General features: G+C 56.2%; 13 protein-coding genes across 13 annotated transcripts; 8 read left to right on the top strand and 5 right to left on the bottom strand.

Annotated features, from left to right (window-relative positions):
• Window positions 1-501: 501 nt before the first annotated feature.
• EsH8_VI_000337 (Gfo/Idh/MocA family protein) lies at window positions 502-1723 on the top strand (the record flags this gene model as incomplete). Its single annotated transcript, XM_083271590.1, has 2 exons — window positions 502-1096; window positions 1191-1723. The coding sequence occupies 2 exons, from the start codon at window positions 502-504 to the stop codon at window positions 1721-1723; spliced, it is 1128 nt and encodes a 375-aa protein (XP_083126764.1).
• A 417-nt stretch (window positions 1724-2140) lies between these two features.
• Window positions 2141-2794, top strand: EsH8_VI_000338 (NADAR family protein; the record flags this gene model as incomplete). Its single annotated transcript, XM_083271591.1, has 1 exon — window positions 2141-2794. One exon carries the CDS (start codon window positions 2141-2143, stop codon window positions 2792-2794), a length of 654 nt encoding a protein of 217 aa, XP_083126765.1.
• A 336-nt stretch (window positions 2795-3130) lies between these two features.
• Window positions 3131-4799, bottom strand: EsH8_VI_000339 (protein translocase subunit TIM44; the record flags this gene model as incomplete). Its single annotated transcript, XM_083271592.1, has 2 exons — window positions 3131-3806; window positions 3856-4799. 2 exons carry the CDS (start codon window positions 4797-4799, stop codon window positions 3131-3133), a joined length of 1620 nt encoding a protein of 539 aa, XP_083126766.1.
• A 349-nt stretch (window positions 4800-5148) lies between these two features.
• Window positions 5149-5865, top strand: EsH8_VI_000340 (mitochondrial 37S ribosomal protein uS11m; the record flags this gene model as incomplete). The annotated part of the gene is made up of 1 exon (XM_083271593.1): window positions 5149-5865. The coding sequence occupies one exon, from the start codon at window positions 5149-5151 to the stop codon at window positions 5863-5865; it is 717 nt and encodes a 238-aa protein (XP_083126767.1).
• Window positions 5866-6092: 227 nt separating this feature from the next.
• EsH8_VI_000341 (PPPDE putative peptidase domain-containing protein) lies at window positions 6093-6922 on the bottom strand (the record flags this gene model as incomplete). Its single annotated transcript, XM_083271594.1, has 2 exons — window positions 6093-6743; window positions 6818-6922. The coding sequence occupies 2 exons, from the start codon at window positions 6920-6922 to the stop codon at window positions 6093-6095; spliced, it is 756 nt and encodes a 251-aa protein (XP_083126768.1).
• A 982-nt stretch (window positions 6923-7904) lies between these two features.
• EsH8_VI_000342 (Obg-like ATPase) lies at window positions 7905-9353 on the top strand (the record flags this gene model as incomplete). The annotated part of the gene is made up of 3 exons (XM_083271595.1): window positions 7905-7979; window positions 8032-8589; window positions 8802-9353. The coding sequence occupies 3 exons, from the start codon at window positions 7905-7907 to the stop codon at window positions 9351-9353; spliced, it is 1185 nt and encodes a 394-aa protein (XP_083126769.1).
• A 433-nt stretch (window positions 9354-9786) lies between these two features.
• EsH8_VI_000343 (uncharacterized protein) lies at window positions 9787-11401 on the top strand (the record flags this gene model as incomplete). The annotated part of the gene is made up of 4 exons (XM_083271596.1): window positions 9787-9841; window positions 10052-10097; window positions 10152-11163; window positions 11210-11401. The coding sequence occupies 4 exons, from the start codon at window positions 9787-9789 to the stop codon at window positions 11399-11401; spliced, it is 1305 nt and encodes a 434-aa protein (XP_083126770.1).
• Window positions 11402-11867: 466 nt separating this feature from the next.
• Window positions 11868-12869, top strand: EsH8_VI_000344 (2EXR domain-containing protein; the record flags this gene model as incomplete). The annotated part of the gene is made up of 1 exon (XM_083271597.1): window positions 11868-12869. One exon carries the CDS (start codon window positions 11868-11870, stop codon window positions 12867-12869), a length of 1002 nt encoding a protein of 333 aa, XP_083126771.1.
• Window positions 12870-13147: 278 nt separating this feature from the next.
• EsH8_VI_000345 (uncharacterized protein) lies at window positions 13148-14568 on the bottom strand (the record flags this gene model as incomplete). Its single annotated transcript, XM_083271598.1, has 3 exons — window positions 13148-13677; window positions 13753-14390; window positions 14450-14568. The coding sequence occupies 3 exons, from the start codon at window positions 14566-14568 to the stop codon at window positions 13148-13150; spliced, it is 1287 nt and encodes a 428-aa protein (XP_083126772.1).
• Window positions 14569-15569: 1001 nt separating this feature from the next.
• Window positions 15570-17849, top strand: EsH8_VI_000346 (transcription factor TFIIIC subunit TFC6; the record flags this gene model as incomplete). The annotated part of the gene is made up of 2 exons (XM_083271599.1): window positions 15570-16749; window positions 16801-17849. The coding sequence occupies 2 exons, from the start codon at window positions 15570-15572 to the stop codon at window positions 17847-17849; spliced, it is 2229 nt and encodes a 742-aa protein (XP_083126773.1).
• A 142-nt stretch (window positions 17850-17991) lies between these two features.
• On the bottom strand, window positions 17992-19075 carry EsH8_VI_000347 (hemolysin-III related-domain-containing protein; the record flags this gene model as incomplete). Its single annotated transcript, XM_083271600.1, has 2 exons — window positions 17992-18381; window positions 18473-19075. The coding sequence occupies 2 exons, from the start codon at window positions 19073-19075 to the stop codon at window positions 17992-17994; spliced, it is 993 nt and encodes a 330-aa protein (XP_083126774.1).
• A 936-nt stretch (window positions 19076-20011) lies between these two features.
• Window positions 20012-20354, bottom strand: EsH8_VI_000348 (translation machinery associated TMA7; the record flags this gene model as incomplete). The annotated part of the gene is made up of 3 exons (XM_083271601.1): window positions 20012-20106; window positions 20180-20269; window positions 20333-20354. The coding sequence occupies 3 exons, from the start codon at window positions 20352-20354 to the stop codon at window positions 20012-20014; spliced, it is 207 nt and encodes a 68-aa protein (XP_083126775.1).
• A 751-nt stretch (window positions 20355-21105) lies between these two features.
• EsH8_VI_000349 (kinase-like domain-containing protein) lies at window positions 21106-24386 on the top strand (the record flags this gene model as incomplete). The annotated part of the gene is made up of 5 exons (XM_083271602.1): window positions 21106-21845; window positions 21900-22135; window positions 22181-23064; window positions 23118-23486; window positions 24165-24386. The coding sequence occupies 5 exons, from the start codon at window positions 21106-21108 to the stop codon at window positions 24384-24386; spliced, it is 2451 nt and encodes an 816-aa protein (XP_083126776.1).
• Between the last annotated feature and the right edge of the window lie 1774 nt (window positions 24387-26160).

Below are 26160 nucleotides of genomic sequence, written 5' to 3' on the forward strand. Positions count from 1 at the left end.
AGATCGCTGTCCACATAATTGGGAGTCGATGTCAACTTTAGTTTCAATCAATAGGTACGAAGAAACAGTCACTCGCAAAGAATTTACAACATGAAGCGGTTGACGAGTGGCTGTATGAAAGGTCAGGGTTGGCATCCGGCGTCCGTCTCGGCCGCATCTTACAAATCGCAGGCCATGTATGCCGAGGTGGGCGGAATGAAAAGTACGGTTACACTAGCTAGTACGGAGATTTGAGGGTGCAGTAAGCATGAGGAGTTAATCCATGGAGTGTCTGAATCAACTTACTGGCAGCTTCAGTATCAAAATGAAAGGGTGCTGATTACCAATGCACCCCCTCGTCCAACCAACTTACACCGGGCCACGACGAGCTTACAAATCTGACGATCACATCATCACTGCTGTACCACTCGGAACCATGCAGCCCAGATCATTCAAAACCCCGCGGCTTCATCGCCCAAAGGTAGTCAAAGGGTTGTCAGCATCTCATCGCTAACCTTCAATATGGCTCCTATCCGCATCGGCATCATCGGCCTCTCCTCCGGGGCCACCACAGCCTGGGCAAGCCGCGCCCACCTCCCCTACCTCCTCTCCGCGCGCGGCCGCTCAAAGTACATCATCACGGCTCTGTGCAACTCGAGCGTCGAGGCCGCGCAGCGCGCCATCAAAGCCTACGACCTGCCCGCCGAGACCAAGGCCTACGGCAGTCCCGCCGACCTGGCCGCGGACCCGGACGTCGATTTCGTCGTCGTCTCCACGCGTGTCGATAAGCACTATGAAACTGCTCTGCCCAGTGTCAAGGCCGGTAAGGCCGTGTACGTGGAATGGCCGCTTGCGCAAGACCCCCGGCATGCTGCCGAGTTGGCGGCTGCTGCAAAGGAAAGCGGGGCCCGGACGGCGGTCGGCGTTCAGGGGCGGTTTGGGCCGGTGTTGTTGAAGGCACAGGAGCTGCTGCGGGAGGGGCGGATCGGAAAGGTCTTGAGTAGCGAGGTTAGGGCCACGGGTGGTTCCATCGACCGAGACATCTTGCCGATTGGGATGAAGTACTTCACTGAAAGGGCGGTAGGAGGAAATATCTTGACGATCGGCCTGGGACACTGTGAGTCTCAAGCAACAACCCCCCTCCCCCCCCCCCCCCCCCCCCCCGGCATGTGTCCATTAACGGGCTTTTTTACTGATGACGCATCCTCTAGTGTTCGACCAAGTCCAGTCTATACTGGGCGACGCAACAAACCTGCAATCCAGGGTCCAAATCCAACGGCCAAACGTCAGGATTCGGGACCCCTCAACACAAGAAATCGTCGAAACCACCAAGTCTGACGTCCCGGACCTCATCATCGCCACCGGGACCCTGCCGGCATCAGACATCGTCGCCCCAGGCGCGACGCTGGTCACACGCTTCCGCCGAGGCCAGCCGTTCCCCGGCGAGCCGCCACTCGTGTGGAGCATCAACGGTGAAAAGGGCGAGATCCGCCTCACGTCCGACAGCGGCACGGCGCTGCAGTTCAGCCCGGACGCGAACCAAACCCGCATCGAAGTGCACGACTATGAGACGGACAAGGTTGAGCGCGTCGAGTGGGCCTGGGCGGACTGGCAGGCGGAGCTGCCGGTGGTTACGCGGAGCATCGGGTCGCTTTACGACGCCTTCGCGGATGGGGACGACGCAGCGGTGCCGAATTTTGAGGATGCGGCGAAGAGGCAGGAGCAGCTTGACGGCCTGTTTTGAGGCGTGGGCTGAACAAGCTGCATCGTGACGGGTCAGATTGATGATGACGGTTTCTTGGTAGTAATCAGTGTGTATGACACGAAATAAAACCAGTTAAACCAACAATCTGGACCGCAGGGGTGTTTCGCATTGCAATTAAGCTTGGTGCAACTGCTGCGTTACCTGTGACTCGATTCATCTAACCTGCTACAGCTAAGATGAGTGGCCAAGCCGTTAAGCCTTCAAGCCTCGAACCTCGTTGAGTCATCCGGTGTCTGCACTAGTATTCAGCTAGGCAGACACTGGATGAGTGCCGCCTTACACAGCCTCAGCAAGAAACCGTATACATATGGCATGCTCTCCAATTGAAAACTGTCACTCATTACTGGAATAACACATCTTTAGATGCGAGCTGTGAAATTCACTGCGAGAGCCATTATGGACACTACACCAATCTACTTTTGGCGAGAAACTGGCGAAGCGGGCTACCTCTCCCAATGGTGGACCAGAGACCCCTTTACATTGTCCCCCGTCGAATCGTCGCCCGTGACATTCAAAACGGCAGAGCATTACATGATGCACGGGAAAGCCGTCCTCTTCAACGACGCCGACACCGCCCTCTCGATCCTCAAGGCAGACCACCCCCGCAAAGTCAAAGCACTAGGCCGCAAGGTCAAAGGCTTCGACGAGACTTTGTGGAACGAGAACAGGGAGCGCATCGTCCGGGAGGGAAGCCTGCTCAAGTTCCGCTGCGCGCCTGAGCTGAAGGCGCAGTTGCTGGCGACGGGGGAGAGGGAGTTGGTTGAGGCGAGCCCGCTGGATCGGATCTGGGGCATCGGGTTCAGTCCCGAGAAAGCGCCGGGTTCGGACCGGAGTCGGTGGGGTTTGAATTTGCTGGGTAAGGTGTTGATGGAGGCTAGAACGCAGCTGAGGGAAGAGCAAGAGAAAGAGGACGAGGACAAAAACAAAAGGCAGGAGGCTCGCGCCAAAAGGAAAAGAGTCCAAGAAGAGGACGGCCAGAAGGGTGAAAAGGGTGAAAATGGTGAAGAGAGCTTGGCAAAATCAAGACGGATGCAAGACAACCATGAATGAGGGACCTATTGTGGCCAGAGATGGGGTGAGGACATTTAGTTCTCGTGGTATTACATCGCAAGTATGGTAATCGTCTCTCCTGGATGAAAGACTTCTTCTTCTACACGTACACATATAGCAGCCTTCAAGAGCGGTGTTTGGTTTTTCCCCCCGGCCACACATCCCATTGTAGCAGCATCGCCCAATGTTCGCCGTTCCCATATGCCCCGTTCTATTTTGTACAGTAATAAAACACTTTTTTGTTAGCTGAAGTTGCGAGGGGAGGTAGGTCTCATCGTCCAACGTCCTCGATTCTGCCTCGCCTAGAAAACACCCCAAAATTCGGGGATTTGTGGTTTAGTAATAATCCTTTCCGCTCTTCTGCATCTCAATGAGACGCCATCCCCTTGTCTCCGGGTTGCTGACGTCTTCCGGCACGCGGGTAATGCCAATGGCGTACGTAACCAGCTGCACCTTGTCCTCCATGCCGGCCGCGAGCTCGCCAGACTTGGCGTTGCGGTATACGTGCACTTCCTGCGTTCTGCAGGTGATGACGAAGACAGGGATTTCACCGGGGTCGAGCATGCGCGCGCGGACAATGTCCACGTGGCGGATGTCAAGGATCTTGCCATCCGACTTCAGGCCAGCCTGGAGGTACTGCTTTGTCAAGGCCTCATACACGGAGTACTGGGCCTCGGAGAGCCAGAGCTTGAGCGTCTCGATATCACCCTTGACGTAGGCGTCGAGAACTTCCGGCAGGATATACTCGCGGAGCTCCTTGAGGAAGGGCTCCGTCTGGAAATTGGGGTCCATTGTGCGGAACTTCTTGATGACCTGAGCCGTCTCGTTCTCGGCGAAGAAGCCTCCAATCTTGTCCGTGACCAGTCGCGCGGTCTCGATAAGGGGGTTTTCGGACTCGCGGTAAACCTTGCCGGCATTGAAGAAGCCCTGGGCGAACTTGTTGGAGTCCTTGAACTCATTCCATGCCTCTTTCCAAGCGGCATCCTTGTGGAGAGTAACGTTTGTACCGGCGCTTTGCTCCGTCAGTAAAGCGTCGTGACCAGTGGCGTGGGCATACTTACTTGGGGTCCTCCTCAAAGACCTCTGGCTTGCCGGATTTGATCGCCTCGGCCTCACGCTTCTTCCTTCGCTCCTCCTTCTCAACCCAGCCGCCGTAACGAGAGCTGCTGCCGTCATCAATGACATCCTTGACGTTCTTGTACGCCTCAGTCTCACGGATGGGCTTCGTCGCCTTGTCGAGGACGTCACCCGTGACATTGGCGACCTTACGGACGCCCTTCATCGCGGTGGTGTCCCAAGTCCAGGCCGCACTCTTGCCGATAGCACCTGCAGTGGTCTTGACGGCGCTAGTAGCAGCGGATGAAATGGCGCCGGAGGATCTCTCATAGGCCTCACGGGCTTTGCGGACTCTTTCGCTCTCGGCGAAGTCTTGGATTTCGCCAGAGAGGGCCTTTGTCGACTCGTTCCATTCCTTCGACTTGCTGAATTCGGTTTGCATCGTCTCGGTGAAAACCTGCCATGGTGTCTTGTCGCCGTGGGGCGGAGGGGGCGGGGCATCCTCCTTCTTTTTCTTTTGCTTTTGCTCACCCTCCTTACCCTCCTCCTCCCCCTCGGCCTTCTCCTCGCCCTCTTTCTTCTTCTCGGAAGATTCTTCCTTGGCCTCGTCCTGGGTCTTCGCGTCCTCAGTGGGCTTTGCGCTGTCCTCGGGCGACTTGGCCTTCTCGGTCTGCTGTTGCTGGAGCTGTCGGGCCGTCAGGTGGAAGGAACGCGACTGCATCGAGCTCGAGATGAAGCGGACATCTTCAGGAAGGAATTGCGATCGCAGGGGTGTGGGTCGGAGTGCGGAGGGTTGTCGTGAAAAGGCCAGCGCAGCGTTGCCACTGAGCTCTGTCGAAAGTAACCGGCGGTACGCAGGTGTTCTGCCGTGGTTTTGGACCGCCCGCGCGGAAGCTCTAACAAGAGCGCTCTGAGGATTTCTCCTCGCCGATTGTACGAGAGAGTTCATGATGTGTGGGATCCAAGCCAACCGCCTCCCGACGATAAGCAAAGGAAAAAAAAAGGGAAAGGGAGGGGACGGTAGAGAGATGCAGATGACGATTGGGGGCGAGCAAGGTGCAAAGAAATTTTGGCTCACGACTGGACGGGGTGCAGTAGCTCTGCGATTTCGGTTGAAGGCGGAGCGCGGAAAAATCTGGGCCCCTGTTCAACCGAAGACGACCCGGCACCCTTGGAGCCAATCACAAAGCGTCAGTGTCTCCAGACTGTCGACGAGAGCTTGCCAAATTTCTTGAAAACTTCACGGGCCATTGTCACGCTAGGCCTTCCCATTGCGACCGGCAGTCTAGGATCCAGCGATGAGTTCCGCACCGACGACTCGCCTCTTGGCGAGATCTTTCTTCCAGAATGCGGCCCGTCCGTCAACGATAACGCGATGCTCTCCCATCCTCCTTCGACCCTTCTCCCAGACACCAGCACAGCGCGCCGATGGCCCCGACCCGAAGAAAGGAGGCCAAGAGCTCCTCGCCGCCATGTACGGTTCGCGGCCGCAAGCATCCACGACACCATCAGGCACCGGCTCGCCCAGTCAGTCTCAGAGCATCCTTCTCGACACTCTCAACCAAGCCTCGTTCAAGAAGTCAAATCCCCTTGGCGCCACCAGCTCGGGACTGGACGAGCTCGTCCCCGAACAGGAGGACCTTTTGGAGCCATACCACATGCACGTCTACTCCCACAAGCACAACACCCACGTCACGGTCACAAAGCCCGACCGCGGTGCCATCATATCCCTCTCGACCGGCAACATCGGCTTCAAGAAGTCCAAGAGGAAAGGATACGATGCGGCATACCAATTGACCGCCTACGTGCTTGAGAGGTTGAACTACGCCGGGTGGCACAAGAAGATCAACAAGCTCGAGGTTGTGTTGAGAGGATTCGGCGTTGGGCGTGATGCGGCAGTCAAGGTGCTCATGGCCCCCGAGGGTAAGCTCTGGAGAAACAAGGTCATCCGGGTGGCAGACTCAACGAGACTCAAGTTTGGTGGTACGAAGAGCAAGAACCCAAGACGTGTCTAAGGAGTCGGTACGGGGTTGGGGATCGCGGAGGAGGCAAAAAAATGCATGTACAATACGTGTACAACTGTACCATATATCACAAGAGCAAATTTCCTTGCATTCTGATGTTTACGTCGAGATGCAAATGTCCAACCCCGCTGGTATCAAGTGCTATACGCCGTCCCAACCCAAACGCCAGACCCGTAATGCCAAACATGCCACATCACTCATACAACCTGCCTCTATCTCTACTTCTGGTCAGGAGCCCTCTCGGACACAGGCAAATTGCGGCCCGCAGTGTCCCTCACGGCCTTCTTGCCCTTGCCGTTGCCCCCGTGGCGCCGCTCGTCCTCGCTATCCCAGTCGGCATCCCCGATGCGGCCTTTTGGATTATCAGTCAGGAATCTCGGCGGCGATTGCTTCAGCATCCTAGAGCCTTCATGCGCATGATCGTCATCGTCCTCCAAGAGCGCGCCATCGGCGGTGTCGTACTCGGGCGGGTCGATCCAGTCCCGAGGAACCACGCAGGGTAATGCCACGCCGATGCTTGCGGCACGGTTGAGCCAGCCGGGACCGGGACGGCCGGTCAGTTTCTTGCACAAGTATGAGGTGAAGTGATTGCAATTTTTTGTCAAGAGGTTGTAGGAGGTTCCTAGGAAATCTCTGGACGCCTCTTCCAGAATCGCATCGATTTCGTCCTGTGTCGCGAAGGTGAAACCGTGGAGGATCTCTGACTTGAAGGTGCCCCCGGGAGGCTCGGTCTTGGGCTTTGTCCAGTAGACTCCCGTTACTCCACGGCGCTCGTGCCCGCCATATGCATATTCCCTGCCGTTGATCACGACTCCCGAATGAAGGAGCGAGGCGCCGACTGTCCAGAGGACAGAGGATAGCCGTCCTGGCTGTGGACACTCGATTAGCGGGCGGCGAGGATGCCTTGGTCCCTACCCGACGGTCGGTGGGTCCAGCAACTTACAGGAAGCAGATCATAGACGTGGATGGTAACCTCGGTTTTCGACAATGATAATGTCGATCTATGGGAAGCGACGGATTGCCTGGGATTGCTTGAGCGTGGCGGCATTTTCAATCGGCTGGGTGAGGTGTTTTAGCACGACACCGTTGGGGGCGTATTACGTCGTTCAGCAACACGAGTCGTAGGAGGAGGGGCTTGAAGACGATGAGACGAGGCACGGGACGATACCAAAGACGGTGTGCTATAAGTATGTTTATGAAAGATATAGGACAAGGACTTGAGTTGTTTCAACAACCGAAAGGAACAAAAACCAATAGATGGATGCAGCGCGCTGAAGGAATCGACAGAAGAAAGCAAACACAATGCAGCCACGAGAAGAACGTCAAGGCACGCACGTCACCTAGCTACTCACCATATCCTGGCTCCGGCGGTTGCTCGGCGCAGAATGCGGGCGTCAGCAATGGCAAATGGAGCTTGCAACTGGTCGGGCGCATGAGGTACTTCAAGACGTCGACATCAACCGTACTAAATTGGTCATGTTCTGTGGCCGAACAAAGTACTCTGTGCCGCAAGCGGGCTGAACCTAATGCGATCCAATGAGATGAGAGAGAGGAAGACGGGAAATGCGGGTTAGAGGCGCTGAGGTCCAGAGGTCCCAGAGGCCCAGCCCCGCGCTTCCCTGAGCTTCCTTCAGCTGCTTCCTCCCCGGCCTTACTATTTCGCCGTCGCGCCGAACCCCTCAGGTACCCCCGTTTTTGGTGGGGCACGTTAAATTTCATCTAACCAGGCCACAACCTTTGGCGCAAAAGCTTTTTCTTCTCAGTCAACAATCCTCGCGATTTTCGTCCTTCTTCCTCCCTCTCTCTCTCTCTTCTTTACCGCCTTACCTCCCATTTCCGGGCAATCCCTCGATTGAAGGCTGGTCGCAGCCAGAGTCGCCAAAACGACGTCCTTCATCCTACTCCCTTCCTTCGCTTCTCTCTCTCCCTCTTTCCTCCCCCGCGCAGCTAGCTCTGCCATTCGCCAAGCTCCAGTGCTTAAGTGCACCGTACTATACACAACCACACGTCAGTACGCAAAATCTAGAAGGATGCCTCCCAAGAAGCAAGTCGTGGAAGAGAAGATTCTCCTGGGCAGGCCCGGTAACAACCTGAAGAGTGGAATTGTGGGTGCTACGCCTTAGAACCTGTGCAGGATCAGGCTGACCCCCTCTTCAGGTTGGCCTTGCAAACGTTGGAAAGTCAACTCTCTTCCAGGCCATTACCAAGTGCAACCTGGGAAACCCTGCCAACTTCCCTTACGCCACCATCGACCCTGAGGAGGCACGTGTCATCGTCCCCGACGAGCGATATGATTGGCTTTGCGAAAAGTACAACCCCAAGTCGCGCGTGCCCGCCAATTTGACGGTGTACGATATCGCCGGTTTGACACGAGGTGCCTCCACTGGTGCCGGTCTCGGTAACGCTTTCTTGTCGCACATCCGCGCTGTCGATGCCATCTTCCAGGTCGTCCGCTGCTTCGATGATGCCGAGATTATCCACGTCGAGGGTGACGTCAACCCCACCCGTGATCTTGACATCATCAGCGACGAGCTGCGGTTGAAGGATATCGAGTTCACCGAGAAGGCGCTCGAGAACCAGAAGAAGAAGACCCGCTCTGGCGGAAAGGGTCTTGAGCACAAGAAGGCCATGGAGGAGCAGGCTACCATGGAGAAGATCCTTCAGCACTTGAAGGATGGTCACGAGGTCCGAAAGGGCACCTGGGGTCCCAAGGAGGTAAGAACCAACCCCTCTCATTATTCTGACTTGATTCCATCACCCACCCATGTCATCTGATGACAAAGGACCCAAGGTCCGACAATCTTAACCCAGCTCTTCGAATGCCTAAGTGTATACTGAGATAAAAAACCCATTCTGATATGACTTCTTCTTTTTCCATTCAACTCGGCACAGTTTTTTGGAAAGGACTTGTTCTGACAAACTCCTAGATCGAGGTTATCAACCCTCTTTTCCTCCTGACTGCTAAGCCGGTCGTGTACCTCGTCAACCTGTCGGAGAAGGACTTCATTCGCAAGAAGAACAAGTACCTTCCCAAGGTCGCCGAGTGGGTCAAGGAGAATGCTCAGGGTGATCCCATCATTCCCATCTCCGTCTCGTTCGAGGAGCGTCTTACCCGCTTCGAGACTGAGGCAGAGGCCAAGGAGGAGCAGAAGAACGTTGGTGCTGAGTCATCTCTGCCCAAGATCGTTCTGCAGATGCGCAAGGTCCTCAACCTTGGCAGCTTCTTCACCACTGGTACAGATGAAGTCCGCCAGTGGACCCTCCGCAACGGCACCAAGGCACCCCAGGCTGCCGGTGTCATTCACACTGATTTCGAGAAGACCTTTATCCAGGTCCTCGTCTACAACTTCACTACCCTGAAGGAGCTCGGCAACGAAGCTGAGGTCAAAGCTAAGGGCAAGGTCATGACCAAGGGCAAGGACTACGTGGTGGAAGACGGAGACATCTTGCTCATTAAGGCCGGTGCGGCCAAGGGCTAGAGAACGAATATCTGATGGAAATTCAGACATGAGGATTAAAAGCTCTGCCTTTCGGTTTAGACATCATCGCCGGCTAATAGAGATTTTACCACCGCCGCATAATGAGTAAAGAGATGAAATACTGAAATGTGCCGAGATGTTACCGATTCTGACCACCCCGAATAATGACCGAAACTTGATCTCTGTCATGTGAGTGGCAAGGCACCTTTGCGACCGAAGACCAAAGTGGTGAGGCCGGAGCCTAAAGCTCAACTGACCCAGCAGGGGCAATAATTAAGTAGCCGGCATTTCTCCGGCGGATGTTTCTGCCAATCGCAGCACAGACCAAGTGACATCTCATCAGAGTACCTATCGGGGCGTCCTTCTATTCCGAGTGTGTGCAGCAGCTTGTTCCTTCATCAACACAGTCGAACTTCGCATTGAATCAGAAACCATGAGCCAACCGCCAGTGAACCGCGGACATGGACGGAATATATCAGTAACGAGACGTAAGTACCATCTGCCCAAAACCCCCACCTCCGGTTTCTAAGCTATACTTTGTTCCTACCCCCGTTTCCTCCATGTGCTTGCTCCTCGACTCATTCTGCCAACCCTGGGTGAGGAGTTAGAGTTGAGGCTTTGTGAACGGAACCCATCGTAAAAAGACCACAGAAATAGGATGGATTTTACTCGGATTAAGGCTAACGACGGTGCTGCAGCGGTCCGTCCACGGTCTTCGACTAAGGGCCCGTTAGACCTGGATGAGTGAGTCGAGTTGGCTTTCTGATTTATTGCGACCTGGCTGACAGGCTTTCGCAGTACCCCTCTGAATGACCCCTTATCCCCAAAGTCCGCTGTGACAGAAGACACAACGCAACAGCGCCCGCTGTCAGGGCAACGTTCGCCAGCTGTCCCTCATTCTCCTGCGCCACCTGTGAAGACAACCGTTACCAAGGACTTCAGCTTCCTCCTCCGCCCAGATATCTATCAAAATATCAGCTCCATAAACGTTCCAGTTGCATTTAGGAACTCATCCAAACAGCCTTCTTCCGATGCTTCACTCGAAGACCTGTTGGCCAAGGGCCACTTCCGAGCTGCCGCCATTGCTGCTATCCAAGAACTCACTGCTACCGGCGGTCCAGGGCGGCCCCGTGTCGACCCCTCAAACCACCAGAGAATCTTTAACCTATTGTACACACGGCTGGCATGCCTGACGCTCATCGACGCAACGCAAATAGCGGCACAGGAGGTTAGGGCACTCGAAGATCTCAACGCCGGCATCTACCTCGATGAGACCACTGGCGAGCACCTTGTTCCCTGGGAGCTACGCGTTCTCAATGTGCGGTTGCAAGCGCTTGGCTTCAGCGACCCGCGAAGGTCTGTCATGAGCTACCACGACCTGGCGAGGGAAGCGCGAGAGCAGATCAGCAAGGCAACAGCTCGGCACGACAACACAGCGCGTGAACTCTGGAAGTCCCGGCTGCAAGACCTGGGCATAAACGTTGCCGGCGCATTAATCGAGATGGATGATCTTTCTGGCGCTGCGCATCATTTGAGCACGTTGAAAGACCGCGGCGATGGTAAGATGGCGCTCTCCCGGGCGCTGATGTGGCTGCACTTGGGTGATGCGGATGCTGCACGACGTTGCATGCAGGACTCCGGAGAAGACGGAAAGCATGCCGAGACGGTCGTCGCAGCGCTTTGTCAGATGGCCGACGGTGAGTATGACGCAGCACTACAATCATGGCAGGGGCTGAAGGGGGAATTGGTGGACGAGATGGTGGGAGTCAACATGGCTGTTTGTCTTCTGTACACTGGCAAGTTGACAGAGGTAAGCATCACTTGATTACGCGCACATTCAATTGCTGACCGGACAGGCCCGATCCATCTTCGAGGACATGGTTAACTCCGGCTACTCGTCTCACACCCTCCTCTTCAATCTCAGCACGACGTATGAGCTCTGCACCGAGCGGAACCGAAATCTCAAAGTGAATCTGGTCAGCAAGGTAGCTGATTTGGACGAGACAACACGAGGCTGGGAAAAAAGCAACGCCGATTTCAAGCTGTAGACTCGCCAGGGGGTGTGTCTGTTTGTGTGGACCGAGAGGGCCCGTCCAATCAGAGCTGGCTCTTCGCATAATAAACTCACCAATTGCAGCGCACTACATGCACAATCGGACAGTCAAATTGCTTACCAAGATGCTGACTTACAAGCCGTGCATGCTGTGGCAGAATGACAAACCACACGAACAATAGACGACGCGCTAATCAGGACAGAAAGCCAAGAACACGAGGCGGAGACGGAGGATTCCCTTGCATTTGGGTAATGATGATGTAAAAACTCTCGTGGTTCCCGGATCCGGGGCCGCCCGTTTGCTTTGAAGTTATGAGTTCATGTCAGAACTGTCAGCAAGGTCCCCAATCTCGACGTCGTGGCACCTTCATGTGAAAGGATTCAAGCAGATTGACCGGCGAAACATGGCTCCCGCGGACGAAGGCACGATCCAGCAACCTCATTGCGTTCCAGCAAACAAAATGTCGGCAAGCGACTTCCAGCTCCAGACGATCGGCCTCCTGGAAAAGATCGCGCAATCACAAAAGGCATTGGAAGGAAGAATCGAGGCCATGGAGAGAATGCTGTCACAATTCGGCACTCGGCCAGACTCCCCGAGCTTCCCGCAGTTCCAGCAGCTGCCACCTGAAATAAGGCACCGCATCTGGTCGCTGGCGATCCCCACACGAGTTCTACGCCTAGCAGTGAGGAGCGATCCCCCCAACACGGCACCTATGCTTCCACCTGCCATAGCCGGGGCATGTCGCGAGGCACGCGCCATGGCCGCCCAGCATGGTGCCTTCGTTTCCCTTACGTACCATGCTACGAATCCCAAGAAACTAGCGCGGACGCGTCGGTATTGGTTCGATAGCCGGCACGACGTCCTCGAGCTGGCGAAATGGGTTGTTGTGGAGGAAGACGAGCCACGCGGTATCAAGGCTCTGGTTCAAACCGCACGGCACATCCTCGCTCCCCGGGCGGAAGCAGAGTGGTTCGCCCGTCTGTTTGAAAATACGGCTCCGCTGGTGAAAGTCAGCCTGAAATTCGACACTTGCCGCGTCAGCTGCTGCTCCTGGGACTCTGGCATCGTGAACGGTCTCTTCGGGAGTGTCAATACGATTGAGATCATGGACTTGGAGGATGCAGGCGACATAGCGCGGGTGAAAGGCATCTTGCGGGATCATTGGCGGTGTCCCTTCTTCTGCGAGTTTGATCTTGAAGGGTGGGCGGCAGCGAGGTCGGACGATAGGGACGAGGAGTGGATGCGGCAGCTGGACGGGAGCTGGATGAGCGAAGTTGCCAGGGGATGGGTAATGGCTGAAACGTCAACGACGGAAGCCTCCACGGAAGCCTTGAAAACAGATACCCAGGTGGCTACAATGGACGTGGAGGATGAGCGCGTCAGGACCGCGCTTATGGCTATGCCGGACGTGAGGCTTGTGAGGGCATATCTGCGAACTGATGTCCATAGTACATGCCGTTGAATACATGCCATTAGCTCCACTGCGACAGTCTCCGAGGTAAACATGCGCATTCAAGGCTAGTTTGCCATTGCAGTCTGGCCCAAGTGACCTCTGGGATAAAACATCCTAATGAGGAGGAATCTACTGTATAGACCTAAAGTTGACCTAACTGCAGATCCTATTCATTCACCTGAGGGATGTGAATCTTCAAGCCTCGGTCCGGTAGCCGCTAAAGATAAATCGCTACGACGAATCTGCCCATCAGACACATAAGAAAGATTTAGGAGAATAGCATGGCTTCACCACACAGGAGGCCCGTAAGACCTTGTCTCGGAATTCCATCGCGGCCTGCCTTCTGGTGTAACCCATTCCGCAAACTTCCGCTCCCTTTCCACCCCATGCGCCGCCTCCTCGCACTTCATCTGCGGATGCAGACACCTCAAGCACAGTCCCTCGAGCGCCTTGTCCTTGAACAGTTGGACGCGGAGCGACATGGACCCCTTGTGCCACGGTCTCCAGACGGTATGGCTCTTCACCGCATCGGGGGGGTAGCGCGCAATCACGGAGCGCCCGGTGCGGTTGTACACCGCCTGCGGGATCTCCTGGGCCCTTCTCATCGCCTCGGAAATGGACATGAACGGCATCCCCTCTGACAGGATGTCGCGGTCAATGCCGCGGAGCACAGAGTTTATGATTTCCTGCGGCGGGCGGGGGCGCCACCAGCTGGATCTGGCGCTGGAGCAGTTGCAGAAAGGGGGGTTGACGATGGTCTGCATGAGGGCCGTGTAGAGGGAGAGGCGGAGCTCGTTCCGCTTCGCTTCGAGTGCGACTGGTTGTTGTTTCCTTTAGCACTGCGACGGGGACTTCAGGGGCGGGCGGGTGGCTGGCCGTGGGCACGACTTACGAGCGATCCTTAGAGCGATGTGCTCGTCCATTCCCTCTCTACCATCCGCAAGGGGCTGGAAACTGCCGGCGACCTCGGCGACCAACGCCCTCGACGCGATCTCGAACGACTTTTCATGCTTGAACCAGTACGCCGCCATGAGCAGGTCGCGCCTCTTGGGACACACGTGCCCCCATTTCGCAAGCTCTTCCATCTTCTCCGGCTTGAGCCAATGCTCAACGGCCAACGCCAGCGCGGGAGCGCAGTCGTACTTGTCCGCGGCGATGGCAACAGCGAGGATCTCGCTCGCAGGGGCGTCGATAATCCTCGGCGACTCCGAGTCGAGGGTTTTGCCGTGGATGATCCGGCAGATGGTATCCATCGCCGCGGGGTCGTCTTCCGGGAGCGAGATGCGGACTGGTTCGGATGCGGTGGCGTCTTGCAGGGCGACACCCTCGCCGAAGCGAGCGTGTTCCAGCATCGAGGCGAAGACGGGGGATGCGTTTGAGAGAATGAGTGCGTAGACGCGGATCTCCTGCTCCAAAGGGCCGACAACGAGGATCAGTTCGCCCTTGGGGGCTACAGGTGGACGTGGTATCTCGAGCGTAGTCTCCGATTCAAGCTCCGCAACCTTGGCCGCCTCTTGTGCTTCCAGGGCACTGGATGTGTAAGTTTCCACGCAGTGGTAGGCTTTCGGGTATGAGTTTAGCTCACTTACTTCCTGTACATGGACGATAATGACTCCGTGGAACTGCTGCTGCTGCTCATTTTCTCTGCGATAGAGGCCTTGCCGTTGGCCTCCGTCTCATCGTGTGAGGTGCCGTCGAGACCCATCATATATTTCACCTTTATAGAGAAAGAAAGACCTAAGTTCAAAGAAAGTTAACGACGGTTCGCAATACTCAAGCCACTTTTACTGGAAAGTTGCACAGTGATGTCTGCGGTGCTTGAGCGCGGTGATCTAGGACTAATAGCGCAGCGGCTCGTGGTGGCGGAGTCTGATTCGCAGCCTCCTCGCGCCAGCACCCCCTGCCTCAGTGGGCGTAGGACTTCGCGAAGGATCAATACCATATATTGCACGCGTGGGTCTGCCTTGCTGCCATTTCGCGTATCCGCCCAAGATCAAGGGCTCGTCCCGGCGTTGTACCTGGAGAAGGATTTGGGGACCTAAATAGCATTTCGTAGCTGCCTGGTTGGCTGGGTGTTGGCACATTTCGTGTCATCCGTGCGCGAGTCCTTGGTAGATGACCCCCGGCGTGACAGGCGTCAATGATACAACGTCAGGCTATCTTCTTTGCTTAAGCCGATCTGTTGAATGCTATAGTCCTATGTGAACGAGGACGACGCAGCGGGAGGTTAGACTGCGACGCTAGTGAATGGCACGATAGTTGTGAGTCTGCCATTGACCTGAGCCAGGCCCACTCTCGGTCAGGAGCTTTCGTATATGAGGGCATCGCATCGGCATGTGAAAGTTGAGGTCATATTCGGCCAGGGAGCTGATGGTGATGTCTAACTCGATGTCGCGGTGTGACATTTGTAGATTGTTACGTTCAAGTTGGAAGTGGAAGCGTGGATATCGTGGTGTTTAAGTCGAATCTGACACTGTGCTTTGGTAAAATCAGGCGCTGTAGGCTAAGCTTCAGGCGGGATCAGAGTCCCGTTATTCCACAGTTGACGCTGCAAACAACAGCCCCCGCACAGTGCTCACTGTGATTTGTTAAGTTTGAAATGCGTCTCACTCAAACAGCCCGCCGAATGACATTTTCACCACCCGTTCACTCACTCGACTCGACGTTCAACCACACACAACTCTTGTCGGGAGTCACCACGTCGTAAAAATGGTGAGAACACGGCCTCGCAATAAGACAAAAAGCGTCGCCATCATAGACTATGGCTCCGACGGCGAGCCACCAGAGGTTCATGACGACCCAGACGACGAAAATTTCGAAGCGCCGCCCCCGGACCCGGAGGAGGATGAGGACGACCGCATGGACGTCGACGGCGGTGGGGACGATTTCGAGGCCGAGGACCCTTCCGCCCTCGACATTGGCGGCGGCCCGGGCCACGACGACGACGACGACGATGACGAGCAGCCCGCCTACACCAGCTCCGCGGGCCTGAGGAAACGACCAACGGACATGGCTGCCCTCGAGCCCTACCACGCCGATGGACGGCCCACGCGGTACTACACCGGCGCGCTGAAGCGTGGCCAGCGGATCCAGGTTCTCGACTTCTTTTACGGGCCCGAGGAGGAGGCTGTCGGCGTTGCGGGGTGGTTGCTGAATAGGTGGGCAGGGTATGCGGTCCTGCCGAGCAAGTTACCCGACGGCCATGCCGCCCCGGTGCCGAGTCCGTGGCTCGAGGAGGGGTTCGCCGCGGACCAGGAGCGTGCTGCAAAAGAGTGGTTCTCGAGGTTGAAGGATTCAAAGGGGGCGAGTGAGGGTGAGAGAAAGATGAGCACGGAGGAGGCGGAGGGGTATCGGTTAAATCCTGGCGGACGATTGGTTGCTCTCATTGGGCCGTATCCGGAACAGCAAGAGGTCGAGATAGCGCCCTACCACGGCGTCGTGCTTTCTGAGACGGGATTGCCCTTGACTGGCGACAATGCCAACGAAGAGAAGTCCGCCGGGTGGATGTTTGATGCAGGCGGCCTCGTCGTCGGCATGGACTGGGCCATCAGGGCGGAACAAGAGTCACAGATCCTCGCGCTTGCAGTCATTCCTCATACTGACCAACAATTGGGGTCCGAGGATGCTTATGACGAGAAAAAAGGCATTATCCAGTTGTGGGATGTTCGCGGAAGAAAGGACGAGAATGGGGTCATGCAGCCCCTGGGACGCCCAGCACGACTTGCTCGATCTGTCTGTTTCGACTGGGGAAGAGTGAAAAGACTCAAATGGTGCCCCGTTCCGTTTGGAGAGAGTGGCTCCTTGGGGCTTCTTGCTGTGCTCTGCGGTGATGGGCAGGTCTACGTCGTCTCGCTCAACGACGTTAACGACGAGGAGCAAGATGCTTTTAGTAAGACACGACACCTCTCTTCCCCTGAGTTCCTGCACTAACAATCGCCAGCAAAACTCGAGACCCCAATCGTCTCTCTTGGGCTCCCCTCCGAGACCAACGTCGTTGCGACTTGCTTTGCCTGGGTCAACACCAACCGCATCGTCATCGGCCACTCGGACGGCTCCCTTACTCTCTGGTCCATCGCCCCGCGCATCTGCCTTGCCCGATATGACGTCCATTCCACGTTCGTCATGCACATCGACTCGGCTTACCCATCCGACCCTTATCTCGTCGCATCTACGCCAATCGCCGGCTACACCACGCTGGTCGATCTCTCCGACCCGTCTTGCGAGCGGGCTAGCTTCCCCTGCTTCACCATCAGCCCCCAGCCGAACTTGCTCCAGTGGAACGACCACCTGAGAGGCTTCTTCACCGTCGTGCCATCCGCAAACCCGCTTAATGCGTCGGTGGGCTTCGTGCATTCGCGGTGGTATGCGGCGCAGGTGCGCAAGGTCATGGACGGGGATCGCCTCCCGACGTGTCTGGCAGTGGGCATGCACCATCCATTCGTCCTGGTCGGGTACTTGGACGGGACAGTCTGGGCGGCGAACCCGTCCAACAGGATTTTCGCATCTAAACATCACTTTGGCCACAAGATGAAGATCATCGATCATCAGCACGTCCCCCGTGAAAGGCTCAACCGGCCGGTGCCCCAACGAGGGGAATCCGCCGAGGGCGGCGGCGACAGCTGCCGCGGCGCGTCGAGGATACTACAGGGCTTTCGGCCAGTGCCCAACGTCAACCCCAAAGTCGACACGTGGAAGACCAAGGTTGCAATCAATAAGAAGAAGGACAAGAAGAAGCCCAAGAAGCCGAAAGGCAAGGCAAAGGGCAAAGGGAAGGCGGACGCGGCGGCGGAGGAGGAGGACGCCGACGTGCAGGGAGGCCAGGAGGAAGGGGACGGACACTTTGCGGACCCCAAACGTGCAGTGCTCTCGGAGCCACTGACGCGGATCATGACCATGGCGTGGAACCCGAATCGGGACTACTCCTGCTGGGCTGCGGTTGCAATGGCGTCGGGACTGGTGAGGGTGATGGATCTGGGACTGGAACGCTAGATATGGCCGGCAGCGGCAACGAGGAATAGGCAAATGCATGAATGATACCCTCTATTAAACCACCATTTCTATCTCTATCTTTAGCTCGTGGTCTCATTAATCCTCTAACAGCAAAAACAGAAGAAGGAGAAGAAGAATGCTACTAGCACTGCGACCCCATGACGGTGTGGTGATAGTCAAACGCCTTGGCCATGGCATACAGATGCGTGACCGCGGCCATGACGACGCAGAAGTGGAAAATCTGGTGGGAGCTGCCCCAGATGTCAAAGGTCCCCGGCGAGCTCCGTTCGGGCCAGCGGAACGCGTACAGAAAGGCGCCGAAGATGTACATCAGGCCGTGCAGGACGACCCAGCTGAGGCTTATACGTGCCTCCATTTCGGCCAAGCCGTAGATTTGCAGGCTGTGGAGGATGGGGACGACGCCTGAGGTGCCGAGCCCGACGAACATGCACGCGCGAAAGGTGCGCCACTCGGGGGTGCGAAAGAATTCGATCCAGGAGACGGCGCCGCAGCCGAGGCCAAGAAGATGAATCTTTTGCACCAAAGAAAGAAAGTCATGTCAGTGAATGGTTCTTTTTCTATCTCTCTGGGGCCAGTGAGCTGTGAAGAGGGGAGGCTCTTACCGTGCCGAGGTAGAACTTCATCAAGCCTGGGTGGCAGAAGAAGCCGTAGTACATGGCGGGCACGTAGCTGCCGACGATGAGGAAGACGATGCCTGAGTAGTCGAGCTTGTTGCCCCATTTCGAGACCTCGGGGGAGTGGTTACTGATGGCGTGGTAGGTGGCGCTCATGCCGAGACAGGCGACGGCGCCGGCGAAGAAGCAGGCGAAGACGACGAGGTCGGCCGGCGAGGCCGTGTCGTACCGCGGGGCGATGACGGTGTACAGGAAGCCGCCGAAGCCCAAAAAGGCGACGGCGCCGAGGAGGTGGGACCAGATGTTCACGGACTCGTTGTGCAGGTAGCCCAGGGACTTGAAGGAGCCGAGGTACGAGTTGGAGTCGGGGCGGTAGCCCGAGATGATGAAGGCGTTGTCGCGGCGCCAGTGGGGGAGCTCGTCCCACAGAACGAGGAGCGCCTTCTCGACCTTCTTTTCGAGGTCGTGGGCTTTGGATTCTACGGCCGACAGCAGGGAGTCGTGGGAGTGGTTACTGGCGGTGCTGGTGCTGGATTGGCGGTTCCGGCTCCTGACGCCGGCCGCGGCGTCGGACTCCATGGGAGCGGGCATTCTGTGCTATGTGGAAGCGGAGTTGTTTTGAACGCTTTTATGAAGTCTAGATATTTCTTGCGAGAAAGATGAGTCTACGAGAACAGGCTATGAGATTCCCTTCAGCGCCGTCGAGATATACCACCACTGGGCAGACATTCAACAGGGGCGATGTGATGGCCGCTAGCACCGGCATGCAGTGGGTACCTAAGGCGGCGGCGGGTCGGGTCAGGGGGAAAGGGATGGGATTTGTTGGGAATTTTCTACCCGATTTCCACATGCTGAAGAAGCTGGGTTTTTTTTCTGGTCCTAACGGCCACGGGCCCGAGGCCGTTTGGATGCAGCGTTGTGGCAGGCGGCTCCGTTCGGGGCTCCCAGCTGGTGCCAAGTGGAGGAGCGGCACTACATCGTCGGGCCGTCGGTCAGACTAGCCACCGCGGCGGAGCAGACCGCCAGCGCAGGACACGAGTGGCCTGACTGTGCGAAGCGGGCACTGGATGGATACCAGTGGTGGGTTGCGTGGGATGCGCGTCTGCGAATGCAAATCTTTGCTACGAGAAGCAACAACAAGACACATTCCCACTCTTTAAGGCCCCCGTTCCAGTTTTCCTTTTCGCACTTCACCACAACCCTGAGTCTCACGAACGATTCAGAGTCACCCGAGACTCCAGAGGTTTGGGTTGAGGGCATGGGGGAAAAAAACAAGTTGGAAAGCCACCGGCATCATCCATGCCAACGATGCGCGCGTGGTCCAGTCATATCCAAAAACCGTTTGTATCATTTCATTGCATGCTCGTGTAGGTATGTAAAAGAAGGCGCTCTGCCTCTGGAAAAAACACCAGCCATGTGTGTATGCTGCTTGCTTCGCAGCAAAAGCCGCTTGTTGCCGACTCCAGCGTCCATCCGTCCCTCGCGACGACTCCTCCAGCCCGCGAATTGCCCCTGGCGGCGTGTCGCTTATTTCTTGCCGCTCTTCTTGATGCCCTGGGTGCCCGTGTTCAGAGGCCCCTTTCCGCCAGCCTTGGCGGCCATCTCCTTGCGGGCCTTCTCCTCTGTTGGACAGTTGCATTAGTTTCATGGTGCAGTCGGAAGGGGTGTCTAGGTGAAATTGGCGACAGGACTTACCAGCGCGCTTCTTCTCGAGGTAGGCGAGGTCATCCTCGTCCATGTCCTTCTGCTGCTTCTTCGCGGCCTTGAGAGGCTTGGCCTTGCCACCTGAGAGGAAGTCTGTCAGCAAGCGCCGTGGGCACATGAGGGGAAAGGGGGATAGGGACCAACCTTCACGGCTTGCGCCACCCATTTTGTAGAGTTGTTTGGGGGGGATCTAGGACTTGGGGATCAACTTGGGCGTGGAGTGTTGGGAATAGCAGAGGTTGGAGTCGCAGCGTTGCAGAGTCGTGAAGTCAAAAGGAGGAAAAGCGAGCGCGGCGCAAAGAGGACGGTCGGACGTGGGGTGAAAATTGCCCCTCCTGGAGAAATCGGTCAGCGGAAATAAAGGGTCCACGGATACAAGGATAAAATTCTGCTTAAACACATTGTGGCTGCCGCTATGCAAATAAACATTATGAAGAAGCGCCCCGCTCAGTGGGTACGTCAACGAATTCCAAGCTTGACGACTCTGGCTTATCCAGTCGTGTCTCGTCACCAAAATTCATCCCAGCCGCCACTTCAACGCGCAAGGCAAACCATCCGACCCTTGATCGCTGAAGCACACCAGACCAGCTGTCGACAAACAACAACCCTCTTCCTTGACATTGCATAAACTCGCGCCTCTTCTCCCCCCCCTCTTTACATTGCCCTCTGGTTTTCTCGTGTCGCCTTGCTTCCCTTTCCCCATGAGCTGAGTCGACACAGTCATCCGGTTCGCAAACTATTCCTGCCGCACATCAATCGTCTTGTGATCTCTGCTGACACGTCGCTGCTGCTTCTTGCGCGCAAAAGACCTAGGGGATCTCTCCTCTGGCGGATACTGCTGCACAAACACACAAGACCCAAGAAGGAAACGGGTCCAGACGTTGTCAAACCGGGAAACCGCGCTAGCTGTCGCAGCAATGACGTCGAGTTCGGACGAGGGCGAGATCATTGAGAATGACGCTGCGGATTTGAAGGCAACTTCACTGCCGAAGAAGTTTGAAGGAAACGGTGTTGACCGTCAAGACAGAACCCGAGATAGATACTCGGCCTCCAAATCTCCCGAGTACGACAACACCGCCAGGCACCGCCGCCCTTCGAGCCGGAGCCGGTCGCCCCGTGGCTTCAAGCGCCCCCGCGATGAGCGTGACTACGTTGGCGGAGGACGACAGGACACGCGACGCTTCCGCGTTCACTACGAGGACGGCCCGCGGGAAGACTACCGTCGCACGCGCGTATCCTACGAAGACCTGGATCGCCCCCCCTCACGTGGCTCGGACCACAGCTACGACGGTCGTGATAGAAATCGGAGCCGCGAGAGGGACATATACCGGGAAAGAGACAGGGAACGCGATCGCGAGAGGGACCGCTACCCGGACAAGAGGGCGCGCAACCGCACCAGGTCACCCTACCGGCCCCCGCGCAATGACCGAGGACGCGATGATCGCTACGCCAGAGACGGCCCGCGCGATCGCCTTAACGATTCGTTCCGCGGTTTGAAGTACGATGATCACAGAGATCGAGACTCCCGAAACGGGCACGCGGGGTCAAACGGGGTCGCTGTAGGGAAGGATTCACGCGCTTCCAGACAAGATGCTAAACCTGTGAAAGGCTCTGCAGATGATAGGAACTCTGCTGCTGCCCGCTCTCAGGATCGGACGTGCGTCTTTCCTCCCTACAAAAAGACACGGTTCCTGCTGACTTTGGATGGCAGCGCTCCGGAGGTGGTAGAACCCGAGCATGGTTACGATGAGCCCGAGGAGCCAATGGTCATTGACGAGGAGGCCGAAATTGAACGCCGGCGCCGGCGCCGAGATGAGCTGCTTGCCAAGTCTAGTTCCGCTACTCCACTACTTGTTCACGCGCTACATGCGGCCGACAAGTCCGCCGTCTCCTCACCAGCGCAGGATGGCACACCAGTCGCAGGCGATGGTGAGACTCCAGTCACAGGTAAGGAATCCGCTTCCTGCATCAACGCTTCCACTAAGTCATCAGATTTCGAATCACCAGCCCCGGACGACGGTTCCCCAGGTGCTATGGACATTCTGAACGAGCAAGATCTCATGAACACTCACGGAGGCGGCAAGGCGACCGAGGAGGACGGCCCTTCTGCAGCGGATTACGATCCCACGGTTGACATGAAGGAGGACGAAAAACGTGACGAGATGCGGCACGGTAACGTTGGCGTACATGGCGAAGCTCTCGATAACCAGACCGAAGCACAACCCCAGGAACAGGAACAGGAGCCCCCTGCCAAGAAGTCATCGGGCGATGACGATGACGATGACGATTTCGACATGTTTGCCGAAGACTTCGACGACGACAAGTACACAGCACCTAACCCTGCTAAGGTAGCCGTGGTAGACGAGACCAAAGCCTCACCAGCCCTGGCTCAGCCAAACGGCGCCATTCTTGAGGGCGACGACAAGGACGGTTACTACAAGATTCGTATCGGCGAGATCATGAACGGCCGTTACCAGGTCCAGTCAACTCTCGGTAAGGGTATGTTTTCGGGCGTCGCAAGGGCTGTCGATATCACAACCAAGAAATTGGTCGCCGTCAAGATCATGAGAAACAATGACGCACTGAGGAAGGGAGGTTTCACCGAGATCGCCATCCTCCAGAAGCTCAACGACGCCGACCCGGACAACCGCAAGCACATCGTCAAATTTGAGCGGCACTTTGACCATAAGGGCCATCTGTGTATGGCATTTGAGCACCTCAGCCTGAATCTGCGAGAGGTACTGAAGAAGTTTGGCAACAATGTCGGAATCAACCTGGGCGCGACGAGAGCTTACGCTCACCAAATCTTTATTGGCCTTGCTCACATGCGAAAGTGCAACGTCGTACACGCTGATCTTAAGCCTGACAATATTTTAGTACGTGTTCTCTATTCCAAGAAATAATGGGAGTTGGGCTAACCAAATCGCAGGTCAACGAAAGCCGCAATGTGCTGAAGATTTGTGACTTGGGAACCGGCATCGATAAATCTGACGCGGCCACCGCCCACAACGAGATTACACCATACCTCGTCAGTCGCTTCTACAGAGCACCGGAGATCATCCTCGGAATGCCCTATGACTTTGCGATCGACATGTGGTCTATCGGTTGCACGCTGTATGAGATGTACACAGGCAAGATCCTCTTTGCCGGCGACAGCAATAACCAGATGCTCAAGGCAATCATGGAGATTCGTGGCAAAATAACACCGAAACTTTACAAGAGAGGCCAACTATCGGCGATGCACTTTGACGAGCTGGGCAACTTTGTTAGCATGGAGAGGGACAAGGCGCTTGGAAAGGTACGTGATTGGTTTATGATGACCTTTTTCATTTCTTTTTTGATTTGGCTTCCCCATATTCCAACGCTTCTGTATCTGGCTGTTTCATGCTCTCATCGCCATGAGCCAATCATTCCCCGCATGCTATTTTTTACGGGACGGTCCCGAGCTGGTTAGTTGGGGCGGAGTGCGGCTGGAAGCGCTGAGGCGCGGCTGCGCATGCGTATGCATTCCCCACATTCTAGGGCCGGGTCTGAGCGCTCCGGAAGTCTGCGATGCGATGTGATGCCCCGGCGTCCGGGTTGGTCCTCGCCAGCCACCATCTGGAGTCATCCTTCGGGCCGTTCGGATTCGCATGGCTTGCTGGATCATAGTCCCCGGTTTGGAAGGGCTGCGGCACGAACACTCCCCTCTCTGGAGGAGGGTTGTCTCAGGGCCCGTTGTCACGGCCGCATCATCTCATCTTCTCCCGCCAAAGACCCCCCCTCCCCTGTTTTTGCCCTCTTCCTTCTGCACCAAGGGTTCAGCGTGTCTGGTTAATTTGTCAAAATGTTGACAGATTGTTTCCTTTCCGCCACTACGAGGACCCACACCTGCTCACCCCTTGTCCACGTCCCCTTCCGCTTTGTCAATGATGGATTTGTTTGAAAATAGTAGCAGAAGTTCAGCTGGCTAACAGTTTGCGCCCTATTTACACAGACAACCGCCAGGGTCCTGCCCGTCGTCAAACCAACACGCGATCTGCGTACCCGCCTCTTTGCCGCGTCAGCGGGTATGAACGACGCCGAGACCAGGGATCTGAACCACTTTGTCGACCTGCTCGAACACTGCTTAACGCTTAACCCGGAGAAGAGAATCAAGCCTGCCGACGCGCTGAAGCATCCCTTCTTCACCTCAAGAATGGCCCCATCGAAACGTTAGGGCGTCGCATTAGTTAAATCTCTAGAAGGACGGCATTAGGGGTGTTCGTAGTATAGTTCCCGGGGCGTTCTGTTGACATCACATCTGGGTTACCTCCTCGGACCTACTCGTGGCAGGGTACACGCCATCGGTTTGCGGAAGGGATGCTAGCATGTTTGTACTACATTTGCTGTAAGCTGCATCTCGGCGTCTCGCGCTGGTTATAGAGTAGATACATGAGCAATGGCAACATTGAACCATGACGGATGCTTTTCAATTGTCGTGCCTTGCGTCACACATGACATCCCCAACGTGACGTGTAGAGTTCGAGTTGCCAGAGACTACGCCCGACCATGCTCGGGCTCACCATCCGTTGATTTCTGGGCTCAATATCGCCCCCGCCACCGACACTGCGGTGATATCCTCGTCAGAGAAACTTGGACGAAAGGGGCGGCTTGCAGCAATACACGTGTGACGTCGAAGGCCCGAAGGGGCCTCGGGCTTCGGGAAGTCGCAGCAGTTGAACGTCTCCCAACGTCACCCATTACCCCCTTCTCCCCGCGCCCATCGTCGTCCGATAATCCGAACAATCCTTGTACATCGTGTGTGTGTGTCCGTGTTGCGTGCGGGCTTCTCCGGTGGCTCTCCCTCTCTCGGCCGTGACTTTTGTCTCGGGGCCGTCGAGTTGCTGTCTCGGACACTGTGAGTTGTCAAGCAGCACGGGCTTTCCGTGCTTGTGCGTGTGCTTGTGTGGGAGGGTGTCCGTCCTTGAGCACATGTCAACGTGAGAGTGTCTGTCGTCCGGACGATCCCGTACTCCAAAACCGGGGATGGTCGGGAGGTTGCTCACTCAACAATGCGAGATTGAAGAAGGGGGGTCCGACGACAAGAAGGGAAATCATGTCATCTTTCATCTGACGAATACCTTTTTTATTTCACTCTCGTTCTCTCTCACATGCGCGCGACTTCCTGTCGACTGGACCATGTCCGCGGTATGCTTTTTTCAACTTTTTTTGCCAAATGTAGCAACTTTGCGGATGGGTAGCCGTGACAGGCATCCATCCGGTTGGACTCTTCTGCTATCTGAGCAGATGTTTTGCGTGCCGGCTTCGACCCCCAATATCATGATAGCCTTCCCGCAACGGTTTTGGAACCCGAAGGTGAATGAATGGTCCCCCAGCCTCCCGTTCCTGGCTGAGAGCGCCCATCTGCTCAAACTGTATTCTCCGAGCGAGTTATGTTGAAGTGTCATGGAGGCAAATGTATACCGGCTGAATGGGACGGAGGCTCAATATAGCTACGTCTTGAGATGCAGGGGCGTGTATGCAAATGTTGCAAATTGACTTGGACTTGGCAAATTCACTTGATGACTTTCCCTTGTTTTTCCCTTTTCACTCTACTCTTTGAAAGCGGATGTATACAAGCTAGTTCTACACCCGGAGACGTGTATGCAAGCCGGCGGATACCAGCATCGCCAGGAAACGGCAAACATTAAACAACGCCGCAACGATATCGTTCTATGACCATGACCCGATTGCCAATACCCTACACTGCTGCTCCTACTCCCAGAGCCCTCCCTTTACAGACATCTCTCTCAGTTGAGCAACCTTGTTTGACGTGGCGTCTAAACGAGCAGCAGACAGTAGTTCATGGCGCGTGCAGTGTTGGTTGACAAGGGGGGGGCTGGGGCGGTTTGGACAACGATGCCGAGTAGAACGAGGTCCGCCGCCGCCGAGGCGCAGCCCGGCAAACAGGACATCACATGGCGAATAGAACAATACCCGGTTTGCCATCG

This window comes from Colletotrichum jinshuiense, chromosome 6 (assembly GCF_051148585.1).
Source record: "Colletotrichum jinshuiense chromosome 6, complete sequence".
NCBI lineage: Eukaryota > Fungi > Ascomycota > Sordariomycetes > Glomerellales > Glomerellaceae > Colletotrichum > Colletotrichum jinshuiense.